Below are 13,097 nucleotides of genomic sequence, written 5' to 3'. Positions count from 1 at the left end.
TTGTGTCTACTCCACAGCTTCACTGTGCCCTGGCTCCATTTCCTCTCCTTTCCAGGAGAATAGTTAATAGTGAACATTTATTGAGCGCTGACTCTATGCCAGGAACTGTTCTAAACGCCTAATAGATACTAATGTCCTCACAATAACCTTTGGAGGAAGGTAAGCCCCATTTTACAGATGAAGTCACTGAGGCTCGGGAAGGTGAAGGAACGTGCCCGGGTTCACACAGCTCGTGGTGGCAGACCCAGGATCTGACCTTCAGCTGGTTTAGGTTAAGAGTGACGCACGTGGGGCGCCCGGGTGGCTGTCGGTTAAGTGTCCGACTTCAGCGCAGGTCACGGTGTCAAGGTTTGGAAGCGGTGCTTACGCCATGGAACCTGGAGCCTGCTTCAGATTCTGTGTCTCCCTCTCGCTCTCTCTGCCCCTCCCCCACTCGTGCTTGCTCACTCTCTCTCTCTTTCAAAAATAAATAAACATTAAAAAATAAAAAAAGCGTGCCACCAGCGTGCTGGTCACAGACTACACTCTCCTGTGCGTCAGGGCATTTCTGACTCTGTGCTGGGCTCAGCACCACGGGGGTGTGGCCACATTGACACCCCCAGCTCGACCCCACCCCAAAGATGTTGCCTCTGTTCAGCCTGGGGGCTGGAGGTGGGAGAGCTGCCTTGGGCAGGGGTGCCACTGGGCCCCAGTCTCTTTTTCCCTGCCTGAGCCAGCCAGGCCCGGGCAGGACCACCCAGAAGGTCATTTCTGGTCAGTTCTGTGGTTCCCTCCCCGGCAAGGGAGGCTCCAGGTGTCCCAGACGCCCAAAGTACCACTTTGGGAACCAAACTAGAGACAGGAAAACAAATAAAGTTGAAATAGCACCAGCGGCTTCCAGAGAGGAGGGCTGAGACACCCGCACCCAGGCCAGGAAGGGGCCCTGGAAAGAGACCAACTGACACCCTGGTGGGGAGGGGCGGGGCAGGCCGAGGAGGCTCCCACTTCCCTTCCCGCCAGCCACAGACTGCTCTAGCAGGCCCTGCCCCCACAGCAGCCGCAGGAGCCAGAACCTGTCACCATACCCCCCACACCAGGCCCACTCATCCCTTCCAAGCCTCAGTGCATCGGCCCAGCCCCCGACCTCTAGGCGACTGGGCTTTGCTGTCCCCATTTTACAGGGGAGGAAAAAAGCTATGAGAGGAAAGCAGCCAGGCTCAGACCACAGACAGAGCTGGGGGCCTCGGTAGAAGGAAGACAGAACCAGGCTTGCAAAGAAGGCAGGAACCCTGCCCCCACCCGCCCACCTACCCCAGCTGCCGGGCCCGCGGAAGCCCCACCGTGGGTTAGAGCTGTGTCCTCAGTCCAGAGCCCTGACTCCATGACTCGCACCCCTCATGGCAGAAGCAAGGTGAGAGCTGGGGTCAGTTCCACCCACTTCCTGCCTGCCCCCCCAGCCCAGCTCTAAGGCTCTGAGTAGGTCCAAAAGGCACGCAAGAATCACCAGGGCAGTCAAAATGCAGATTCCTGGGCACTGCCCAGAACTGCCAGCCAGAAACCTCTTGGCAGGGCGGGGCACTAGGAATCTGTATTCCAGTGCGCCTACCCGTGTCTGTGAGTGTGTGTGTGTACACATTCTCTCTCTCTCTCTCTCTCTCTCTCTCTCTCTCTCTGTCCCCCACCACTGGTAACTGTATCTGGTGGGTCAAGAATACAAGGCTGGGCACCACGTCAGACTACAGAATTGGTAAGAGCAAAGGATTTGAAACCTGCCTCTGGGCAAGTGGCATGGCCTCTCTAAATCTGTGCCCCCATCTGTAGAATGGGGATAAAAAGATCTCTCCTTCCTCAGGTGGTCATAAGGATTAAATGAGGTCAGGGCCTGGCCCTCAGCGAGGACCTCATGGAGAATGATGGCCGTTCTCAGAACGTCCTCGGCCTGCCTGAGACACAGGAGGAGGCCGGGAGTCCAGGAGGCAAGCAGCAGGCCAGGCCCCTTGGGAGCAGGGAGCGAAGGCAGGGAGCCTGAGCTTAGGGTGCTTCCCCTACAGACCCCACCCCTCGGGGATCTGGTCTCAGGGACAAAAAGAGCTACAGCCTTGCTTTTGTGGGACTCACAAAGGCTGAGGGAATTAATAGGGTTTGAATTTCTCCTCCTGAGAGTAGGGGTGTGTGGGTGTGTGTGTGGGCGTGCATGCACGCACGCGTGCCCTGGCTTCTGCCTGAGTGTATGCACATAACTCCCCCAAGTCTGGACCTGCACCTTTCCAAAGACCCGATGTCCTCTCCCCAAACCTCTTCTTCCAGGTTCCTCTGATGGGGCCCCCACCAATCGGGGACCTGAATGCCTCTCTCAAGCTGTTGGGGTGGTCCAGGTCACCCTGGATGCTATGGCCTGCCCACCCCTCCGGCCCCCCTCCACCTTTGGCCCTCTACAGAATTGGGAGTCCAGAGTGGTAGTCAGCAGCTGACCAAGGAGGCTCTGGCCCAAATCTTCCCTGTGCACACCAGGCCCAGGCCCAGGCCCTGGAGCTGCCTCAGCCCCTCTCCCTGCCAGCTGGACCACCCTGACCTCCTCCGCTGGCAGGGGTCTGGAGTCCTTGCCGGCTCCCCCCAGCTGCAGGGTTCACGCCAAGCAGGGTGGACCTCTGGGCTGGCAGAGGTAAGCCGCTGCTGAGGGAAAAACCAGCTTCCCCTGCTTGCTCCCCGCTGCTGTGGGAAACAGAGAAGGCCTGAGCCTCAGGCCCCGCGTGACAGGGCTATACGTGAGGTCAAGGTCACTGTACTTGGGAGTGGAAAAACCAGAGCCCAGATCCCGAAACTTCAGTTACTGGGCGTGTCAACAGGCAAAGCCTCAGTTCCCTCACCTGATACCTCCCAGAGCGGGGTCAAGGATACATGAGGCAAAGTAACTAAAAGCACTTCCTAAGCTATAAATGTTCCCACCAGCACCAGAAACTATCGTGTTTAGTATCAAAGTGGAGCTAGTTCTCCTGAGGGAGCTGGGTGGAAAACTGGAAAGAACACAAGTCTCAGAATTAGACAAACCCGCCTTCAAAGTCAGCAGCATCTCTTCCCTCTTCTCTAAAGTAGCAGTGACCTTGGAGCGCCTGGATGGCTCAGTCAGTTAAGCGTCCAACTTTGGCTCAAATCATGATCTTACAGTTCATGGGCTTGAACCCCAAGTTGGGCTCTGTGTGCTGACAGCCTGGAGCCTGCTTCAGCTTCTGTGTCTCCCTCTCTCTCTCTGCCCTTCCCCCACTCATGTGCGTGCATACTCTCTCTCCCTCTCAAGAATAAGTAAACATTAAAAAAAATTTTTTTTTAATTTTTTTAGGGGCGCCTGGGTGGCTCAGTAGGTTAAGCGTCCGACTTCGGCTCAGGTCACGATTTGATGGTTTGTGGGTTCGAGCCCTGAGTCAGGCACTCTGTGCTGACAGCTCAGAGCCTGACCCCCGTCTTCGGATTCTGCGTCTCCCTCTCTCTCTGGCCCTCCCCTGCTCATGCTGTCTGTCTATCTGTCTCTCTCTCTCTCAAAAATAAATATCCCCGGGCCTCTGTTCCTTCCTCACAGCTGCTGGGAGGAGGCAAGGAGAGAATGCACGCACAGACCCACGACCACGGACGAGGCTGGTCCTCCTTCACACAACCTACTAGGACCCCAGACGGGTCATGTTAACATCAGACAGCAGGAGCCCCATTCTGGAGGGGTCAGGAGAGATCCCCCTCTGTGGCCCAGGTGGCTCTCCTGCTACATGTTCCTGGCCTTGGGCACCCTGCCCACTTGGCTAAATCCCTCAAGGGGTCTCAGCAGAAGCCCCGCCCTGCTCTGCCCCCCTCCTTCACAATCAAGGCCAGGCTTGTCCCAGAAGCCCTCCCAGACCACTAGGCAGAATGACCCGTTTGGGTCTCAGGGTTCTAGATTCTTTGCTTGTTCCTCAATGTCCCCCCTGAAGACCTAATTCTCCCTGGGGCAGGAATCCCTCTCCTCCCCAAAAACAAGTGTTCAAGAAAATCGGGCCCAAGGAGACAAAGGTAGGACAGGCCCCCAGGGTGAGGGCCCAGGCCTCTAGGGCGAGGGCCCCTTCCCAGCCAGCCCTCTGAAGGGTGGAAAAGGTTCCAAGATATGGCCATAAAGAAGGGGCTGACCTCAGGCAGCCATAGTCTGGAGAGGTGAGTCCCCTCTCTGGAGTGGAGAGGAGGGAGAAGGGAACAGCTTCCTGGAGGAGGTGGGCTTTAGCTGCCTCACCGTAGTTCCTGGAGCAGAAAGAATCAGATACCCATACGTCCCCAGCCCACTGGAGGTAGAAGGAGGAGGGGGCATGGCTTCCTCCACGCCTTTGATAAAGTCAGGAAATAAGAAGGAACTGGGTGCAGGGGTGGGGGCAGGGAGACAAGGCAAGTGCCAGGATTTCAGCACCTTGGCCTTGCTGAGTAACCACAGGGGGAAGGAGCCCTTGCCAAATCCAAGGGTTACGACAGCCGTCCCTCCCCCAGGCCACAGGGCCAGTTCCGCCCCCTCACCTGACTCTGGAGCTCACTCTGCTGCTTGAGGCGGAGGTTTTCCGGGGTGTCAGCCACCATGGTGAAGGACTGCTTGGGGTAGTGTCTGCAGGAACAGAGAAAACAGAGTGGAGGTCACTCTGGGGACAGGGCGGGCGCCTCTGGGCTTCCCATAGACCTGACTCTCCTAGAAACGTCCTCTTCTCTGCCAGCAGCAGCAGGACCACCATGTGCCCCACCCTTGGCTGAGGGGAGGCAGGCACTCCTCAGACTGAGTAGGGGCGGAACCGGGAAGAAGACATCAGGCCTGAGTGGCTGGCTGGCCATGGAGAACTGCCCTGAGCCAAACGTTGGCCCTGGGGCCAGTGTCTGAGGGTTTCAGATGACCTTTATTTGGGGATAACCCCATGCCTTAGAGTCTAGTGTGCAGGGAGGTTGAGGGGTCTGGGCCACCCAGGACGGCCCCACTAGAGGAGAAGATGGGTATGTGACAGGACAAAGCTTTGAGCTAATACCAGAAATGGAGACCAAGCAGAGGAAGGGCAGGAGGGATATAGAGACAGAAGTAAAGGAGAAGGGAAACAAAACAAATGAGCAAAGGGGAGAGAGAGAGAGAGAGAGAGAGAGAGAGAGAAACCAAGAAACAGACTCTTAATTATAGAGAACTGATGGTTACCAGAGGGGAGGGGAACACCAGGTAATTAAAATAAGAACTTAAAAAAAAGTAGTAGTAAAGGAGAATGAGACATACATATCTGGGGAGGCTTCCTGGAGGAGGTGGTGAAAGAGAAAATGCACACCTCCAGAGTGGTGTTTCAAAGGGCTAATGAGGGCTAACTTAACTGGAGGTAAGAAATCACTGTGACTCAGAAAATCAGCTTGAGGCCCTCAGGGCGCCAGATAACGCTGTAACAAAGGTTGATGTTTGCCCTGTGCCTTACTTCGTTCAGCATGTCCTCACAAATGCCCTATTTTCCCACTCGGACAGAAGGGAGAACTGAGGCTCAGAGAGGTCAAACAATGTGACCAAGGCACACAGCCAGTAAGTGGCAGCATTAAATTTGCACCCAATCTCCCCAGGGCCCAGCCGTCTGAACCAAACCCTCCAATCTGCAGACACAGGACAGACCAGGAGCCTGTTCCCCAGAAAGAAGGCTGGCTTGGAGGTAGCATGAACCAGGGTGGCCCTCGAAGCCCAGCCTGCAGGGACCTCCAGGATCATGCAGACATTTCCCAGAGCAGGAAACAGTGTGCAAGGACCACGCACTTAGTACTTAACTGACTTCATAATTAGCTTATTTGTCACATGGGTTTATTGTCCTCTCTCCACTTCTCCAGGTGACGAGGGGGGCTTGGTCTCTTGTCCATTGATTTATCTCAACATCCTTAACAGTACCTGGTATTCAACGAACATTTGTTGGGTAAATGAAAGTCACACCAGGCACTGAGGCTGCACCAAGACTAGAACTTGGGTCTTCCACATCCCCCTGAGTCATCACAAAGTCCCCCAGCAGACCAGCTAGAGCAGAGGCAGCCCTGAATCACCGTGGCTGGTGGGTATGTGCTGGTAGGTGACATGGTTGGGGGTCCACATGGGTCCCAACTATTTCAGGGACTTCTCTGAACAGGAGCTGAGGTCTGGCCGTTTGCAGCCCTTGGGGACCACACCTCATCTGGGACCACCTGCAGGTCCCCAATTCACAGGCTGTCCTCAGGGAAGACACAGATTGCCTCTTTCCAGGCATGTTCCATCCCAGCTGGTGGACGCGCCCTAGAGCTGGAAACGCGCTGCCCTCCTCGACCTGTGCGCTCCCCAGAGCTGGGACGTTCCTGCCGGCACCACCCGAGCCAGCACTACCTGTAAACATGTGACTTCCCTGTGAGCCACCTCTCGCGAAGGGCAGGACTTGGGGTTTGCAGAACTAAACCAAGGTGGGGAGGAGTGTGTGACCAGAACGGACACAGTGCTGGACTCTGGCCCTGCCACTGACTCTCTGGGTGACTTTGGCAAATCGGTTTTGCTTCTGGTCTAGTTTCACTGTCCTGGACCTACGTGATTCCAGCTGTGTCCCCCACCCCCACCCCAACCCACCACCACAGCCTTCACTGCCCCACCTGGGTCCTGGCTCCCAGGTCAGCTCCCCCAGCAGAGGGAGGGAGGGAGGAGGCTGAAAAGCAAACACAGGTGTCTGCAGCCGGCAACAGAAATGGCCCATGGATGAATGGGGAGCTAAGGCTATGGGTCCAATCCCCAGGCTTGGCCCATCTGCATGAAGCTAGGGCCACCCACAGCTGCGGAGCTCCGTTCAAAATTCCTTAGCAGTTCCAGAAAAAGCGAGGATCAACCAGGAGTCTATTCCTAGAGGCTAGAAAGAGAACAGGAGGTGGGATCCAAGGAAGATCTCTAGCAGAACTGGCTAGTCCTGAGGTACCGGCAAGGAAGGCTTCAGAGATGACCCTCCCACCAGGTCAGAGCCCTTCTGAAGGTGTCATGGGGTGTGGGGTATGGTAAGGTGAGCATCTATAAGTAGAGAATCATGCGGCAGAAAGAGTGAGGTCCTGAAGCAAGGGCACCAAGAGGAAAACCTCCCAGCTGCTCTGGCCTAGAACTTGAAAGGTCAATTCCGAGATGGCACTGCTCAGCATCTGGGGGGGAAGGGTGGCTCTGGAGCCGATCCGTAAACCTGGGTTAGCCAAGATTAATCTTTTTTAAAATTTCTTAAGTTTATTGATTTATTTTGAGAGAGGGTGAGCATGGGTGAGAAGGGGCAGAGAGAGCGAAGAGGGAGAGAGTGAGAATCAGAAGCAGGCGCCCTGTCCTCATGGAGGCCAATGTGGGGCTCGATCTCACAAACCGCAAGATCAGGACCTGAGCTGAAATCATGAGCCTGCTGGTTAACTGACTGAACCACTCAGGTGTTCCCTGAATGTACAAGGTGAAAATGGACCGCCTGTTCCAGTGGCTCAAAGGACAGCCAGACACGTGCACCTGACATGTGCCCCCCCCATTCTGAGGCTCCTACCGCATACACACAGTGTTGTTCCTCACACACGAAGAAGACATAGATGGGCCCCCCGCAGTGATGCACATCTCATGGACCCGGGAGCCAGCAGATCCATGCACGACAGCTCGCCTTCCAGGCCACATGCACACATCTCCGCCCCTCCACATCAAGAGATCCTCCCAACAGGCAGCGAGTGCCTCTGGATGGAATTGTCGTGTATTTCATCCTCTTTGGAGCCACCATGACCCCCAGATTTTAGCCCCCCACAGCCAGAACACCTATCCCATCAGAAGGGAAGGGGAGACCCGCCTAGATGTTCATGCAGCTTAATCTGGCAGGAAGGGGGGACGTGGGGGAGATTTTAATCCTGCATGAGATTAACTAGATTAAGGAGCTCCAGAACCTCCAGTCTCTTACCGTGCCTCCTGAACCCCAACCCTAAGCCAGAAGAAGGCAGGCAGACATCTATTCTTCCTACTGGGTCAACCCTGTCCCCTCCCCACAGCCCCCAGCCCTGGAGAGACAACCCTGTCTTTCCCTTCCCCTGCTCACTGCTGCTTCAGGTTCCCATGGCAACCCCATCCTCAGCTCCAGGCAGGAGAGCGGCAGAGCAGGAAGACAAGAGAGAGTCTGTGGGGGTGGGGGAAGAGGCGCAGACAGCAAGGGTGTCCTCAGCTGCAGAGTAGCTCACGAGGGCAAAAACCAGGAGATTGGGAGCACAGGGTTCCTGTAGACAATGTCCGTGAGGAAGACAGGTGCCGTGGGTGTGTTTCAGAAGGAGGGGTGCACCAACATAGGTGCTGTGCCCTTCCCCCACCAACAGGACTACCTTCCAAGGGGGCTGCAACTGATTTGACCTCCTTCCAGAAACAATTGCTGGGAATTCTACCTCTTCCCTTCGTCTCTGTCCTCAGATTGAAGCTCCTCTTCTGCCCCCACCGCCCACTACCCACTGATCCCAGCTGGGATGAATGGATGTGTGTGTGTGTGTGTGTGTGTGTGCGCGCGCGCGCGCGCGCGCCGATGTGCCTGCCGAGGCAGACGAGGGGCTATCACCCCAGCTCGTGACCCTGATGGAACCCCAGCCTCACCAACAGACTGGGTCACGGTAAGGCAATGAGGGGCCAGGGTGGGAAGAGCTGGGTGTCCCAACCCTACCTGGAGCTCGGTGCAGAGCACAGCTGTGCTTTGTCCCTTCTCTGGGCCAGCCTGCACACAGCCTCTTGTTAACCATTCCAGGCAGCGGGCCCTCTGCCGGTGCCCCTCCCCACCCCTGACAGCAGCATCAGCTGCTCCGGGGAAGAGAGAGGCATGGAGACAGGCCAAGTTCACTAGGACAGGAAGCTGGGGGTGGTGGAGGGGCGGGGGAAGGGACATAGCATCCAGGAGGGCAAGAACAGGGACCAGGAGGGTAATCAGACAGCAGTGGGCAGCAGCCTAAGCCTCCGGGAGAACGGACAGGCACACTGAGTGACTTCTTGATAGACTGTGTCCTGTGCACATTGTCTCTTGAAATCTGACACAAGGCTTCAGGTTAGGGAAGGAGGCATTATCATTGTGCCCATTTTACAGATAAAGAAATTGATACTCAGTGTCCAGGACAAAGACCTTGCTTGCCCAGTGCACTTGCCCCCTCACCACAGCTGCCCGTCCATCTAGGGGGAGGCTGACATCTCTCTCTCTCTCTCTCTCTCTCTCTCTCTCAGATGGACCCCAGTCCACCCCCAGCTCTCAGAGCTCCAGGGGAATGAAATATGTGCTTGATGGGGTGGGTGGAGAACAAAGTACTTTATCTTTCAAATCCAGCCAGTTCCCAAGTTTGGGCATCATGAGAGACCCTGTGGGGTCTCAGCCAGAAGCCACCACCTCCTTTAATTAAAACTTTTCTAAAGCAGGTGTCTCAAGAGTGCAGACAATGATGGGCATGGATGCAGGAGGAGAGTCCTCTGACTGAGGACCTCTGAGTTTCCTTCCTGCTCAGGACTCTGAGGACAGAGAGGACGTTGAGGCTCCTGCTACCGACACACTGATGACGGGGAGAGCTTCTCCGGGGCAGCCCCACTCCGGCGCCGGCCATTAGCTGCATTCCAGAGGCTGAGCCAGAATAGACCAGAGATCCCGAAATCTCTGCTCCCCCTTTCCACAAGCACCCTTGCCCTTTCCAGCCTTGGACCCCTTCAAAAACCACAGCTTTTTGTTCAAGGAGGAACAAAAATACATCAACAAAAGCAACAAGGAGCCTTTGGTTTTACCAAAGGGAAAAAAAATAGCCCCTACATCCTGCCTCTGCTGATTCCCCCGCTGGGAACACTGCCCGTGGGCAGGCGGGGCGGCTCCTTTCTAACCCAGTTTCTTACCAGTCCCCCAGGCTGGAGGGGCTGAAATGGCGGGGATAGGAAGCAACAAGGAAGCATTGTTTGACCAAAGGAAAATAATGAGCAGCCAGAAGGATCAAGGCCGGACATGAAGAAGGACTTACCAAGCCCTCAGGCTGCAAGATGCAAAATCAAAGCTGGTACCGGTCCCTGATGGCAATACATAAAGAGACATGATTCGGCCAAGTTGGGTGAGGCTTAGAAACACTGGGCCTCAGTTTCCTCATCTATAAAATGGGGTCGTTCAGAAACAAAGGGATCTCTGAGGTTCCTTGATGCCCTGACATCTCTGAATGGAAGGCTTTGGGGATGAGAGTGGTGTGGGAGGGCCTGCGTTTGGCCACTGTGGATGCCCCTTTGAGCCTGCCTCCCCATCCCAAACACACATCACACACATGCCTCTCACTCCCACTCCTGATGCTTCACCTGCTCCCTGATACCTCTGATCCCGTTTTTCCCAATCAGAGGCAAGAAAGAGGGAATCGGGAAAGCTCCAGACCCCAGTCGGGGATTTGCCCACTAATGCTCCATCCCTAAGAGCAACTGAGATTTGACACAGTATCCAGAGACGCTTTGAGCACCCACACCCCACACTTTGAGACCTGAGGGAAGGAGCAGGACCACAGTCCCTTTTTCTCCAGAGCCAGGGCGGTCTCCACCCTCCTCAGCCCCGCACCACATAGCTCAAGGAAATTGAAGGATGGACCCGGAAATCCATAGCAGCGAAGAGGGAGGGAGACATCTGAGCCCTCATATCCACCTCCACACTCAATACCCCCAAACCTGGTTCCCTGAAACTCTGCCCCTGGTGTGCAGCTTTGCATGGATTCATGGCCCCCAAGGAGGAAGGAGCAGGCACAGTTCTCCCCACCCCCATCCTCCCTCTGACCTCCACACTCCTACACTATTTGCATGGAGGAAGAGGGGCAGGTTTGTACATGTGGACAGACAGCCCCACTTTCGGAAAACGTGGTTTACAAAACAAATAACGGAGGACGTAAATATTCCTTTAACTCAAGAGAGCAGGCTCACTTTCTAGAACTTTCTAGAAGTTTCACAAAATAATCTGATGAACAGTGGTTCTTGTACCACCAGCTATTGTGCCAAAGCGGAAAGGCACACCTCCACCTTGCCTGGGCACTGCTGCCTGGGAAGTGTGAACACAGATGCAGCCTATTCAGTCTGACTCCCAGGCATCTCTCCCTGGCCCCACACCACGAGAAAGTGTATGTGTCTGGGTACCCAGCAGGCACGTGTTGAAGGCCATGTTTGCGGGGTCCATCACGGCCCAGCAGACTGGCTGTGAGCTCTGGCCTGTGTTCTCTCTGCCGCCTAACCCCAAAACGAGTCTAGTGCAATGAGAGAAACAGAAGGGGCTACTTACGGCCCCTTCCTGGAACATTTTTAAATCTCCGTCTTGAGAAGCCAACTGGAGAATGACCGGCAGCCCTCTCCTCTCTCTTGACCACCCCCTGCGAGATCCTGGCTCAGGGACTGGCCAGAAACAGGATGAACATGGAAGCCTCCTTGCACACCAAACTCATACACTCTCAACTCACTGAGGGGGTCCAGCTCCCTGGCAAAGGGCCAGGACAGATCACCTGCCCCTGTGGGTCTTGACCAGGAGCTACTGCTGAGAAGGAGGGAAGCCAGGCCTGAGGTCCACAAAGCAAGGCCAGGATGGGAGTGGGGGCCAATCTACACCCTGGGAAACCCCAAGATTCAGGAACCCGAATGTCACTGGAGGATGGGGCCAGAGGCAAAAAGCAAACAGGAGGGAATGAGAGGGGACGGGGGCACAGTACCTGGCACAGGCCAGGTGCTCAGGACTCTTTGGCCTAGGGGCCAGCACCCCTAGGTGGGAATTCGTAACCACAGAGAAACTGGAGCTCAGACAGGTCCACAGAGGGTGCTCCCTGCAGGCCAGGCCTACTACATCTGGCTTATCCTAGAATCACCGTGTCAGGCTTGCTGGGCCCAAACCAAACACTAGCAGTCGCTGGCTGAGGGAGTGTGAGCGCCTTGGTCAAGGTGCTACTCTGCTCACTCCCAGCAGAGGTGAGACACAGCCGGGCCGGCCGCACGTCTGCACGTCTCCCGGAGCTTCAGCTCTCCTTCGGAGTCCTCTGAATCCTGGAAGGGACCATCCCAGCTGGGCCAGGGGTGCCTGGGTGGCTCAGTCAGTACAGCATCCCAGCTGGGCCAAAGGCCAACTGGGCAGGGCAGAGGCTGGGGCTGTAAAGCCTGGGGGGACAGAGGCCAACCTGCTTCTCTGGCTGGGACCAGGACAGAGACAGGGACATCTGCCTGGGCACTCTGGGAGCGGCATCTGGGGAGAGAGGCTTCGTCTTCTGGCGCCCTTGGAGACCCTAATACCTCCCGCAGTCCCCACCCCCACTTACTGCAGCCTCCCCAAAACAGGGTGAGAACGGTTAGGCTAGGGCTCCAGCATGAGATAGAGAAAATGCAGAGAAAACAAGGACAAGGCTGACTACTTTCACCAACTCCCAGGGCTCCCTAAATGCTAGGCTACTAGAGTCTTAGGAAGAGATGTAAGTGAACATCAGTCTCTGCCACCCAGCAGGCTCAGGGCTCAGCCAGACTTCTGCCAGGTGGGGCTGAGGCTCAGAAACTGCCCCCAAAGGAGGCTCAGTGCCCAGAATCCAGCTCCAAGTGGTCCAGCCATGAAGGGGTTACACTGCCCCGGCCTCTGGCTTTATTGAACCCCACCCCGCTCCCCAACAGAGGGAGGAAGTGGCAGAGAATCAGGGCTTGTGTGAGCCTGTAAGAATTCTAAGAATGTCCCATTTCCCTTGGGGGGTGGGAGGGGTTGGTGGGGGGAGAGGACCAGTGGAAGCTAATAGAGGAGAGGAGGCAGCTGAAGCAGGAGCCCAGAGGGAGCTGGGATCCTCCTCCTACCCCAGGCAACCCTCCTGGTGCCCAATCCCTCCCAGGAAGGGCAATATCCAAGTTGCTTCTTGGGCTTGAGATTTCTGTCACTTAGAAATCTCTTTTCCCAGGGGCGCTTGGAAGGCTCAGTAGGTTGAGCATCGGGCCTCGGGTGGGTTTGAGCCCCACATCAGGCTCCGTCTGTGCTGACAGCTTAGAGCTTGAAGCCTGAATCCAATTCTGTGTCTCCCTCTCTTTATGCATCCCCCCAACTAGCACTCTCTCTCTCAAAAATGAATAAATATTTAAAAAAAAAACCAAACCTTTGAGGTGCCTGGATGGCTCA

At 55.8% G+C, this 13,097-nt stretch overlaps 1 protein-coding gene and 1 long non-coding RNA gene across 3 annotated transcripts in view; one reads left to right on the top strand and one right to left on the bottom strand.

The window, feature by feature from the left end:
• Positions 1-13,097, bottom strand: part of LASP1 (LIM and SH3 protein 1) — a 40,362-nt gene that overhangs the window by 18,933 nt on the left and 8,332 nt on the right. Inside the window, exon 3 of one of the 2 annotated variants that reach the window (XM_029929060.1) lies at positions 4,504-4,588. The exons of the other annotated variant lie outside the window; for it this stretch is intronic. Coding sequence (XP_029784920.1) covers positions 4,504-4,588 — 85 coding nt within the window. The remainder of the gene's footprint in view (positions 1-4,503; positions 4,589-13,097) is intronic. 2 annotated transcript variants of the gene reach the window in all.
• Positions 8,405-10,117, top strand: LOC115282858. The gene is made up of 2 exons (XR_003904774.1): positions 8,405-8,595; positions 9,383-10,117. It is a non-coding gene; the product is annotated as an uncharacterized LOC115282858 (long non-coding RNA).

This window comes from Suricata suricatta, chromosome 17 (assembly GCF_006229205.1).
Source record: "Suricata suricatta isolate VVHF042 chromosome 17, meerkat_22Aug2017_6uvM2_HiC, whole genome shotgun sequence".
Taxonomy (NCBI): domain Eukaryota; kingdom Metazoa; phylum Chordata; class Mammalia; order Carnivora; family Herpestidae; genus Suricata; species Suricata suricatta.
This window is presented reverse-complemented; position numbering and strand designations above follow the sequence as displayed.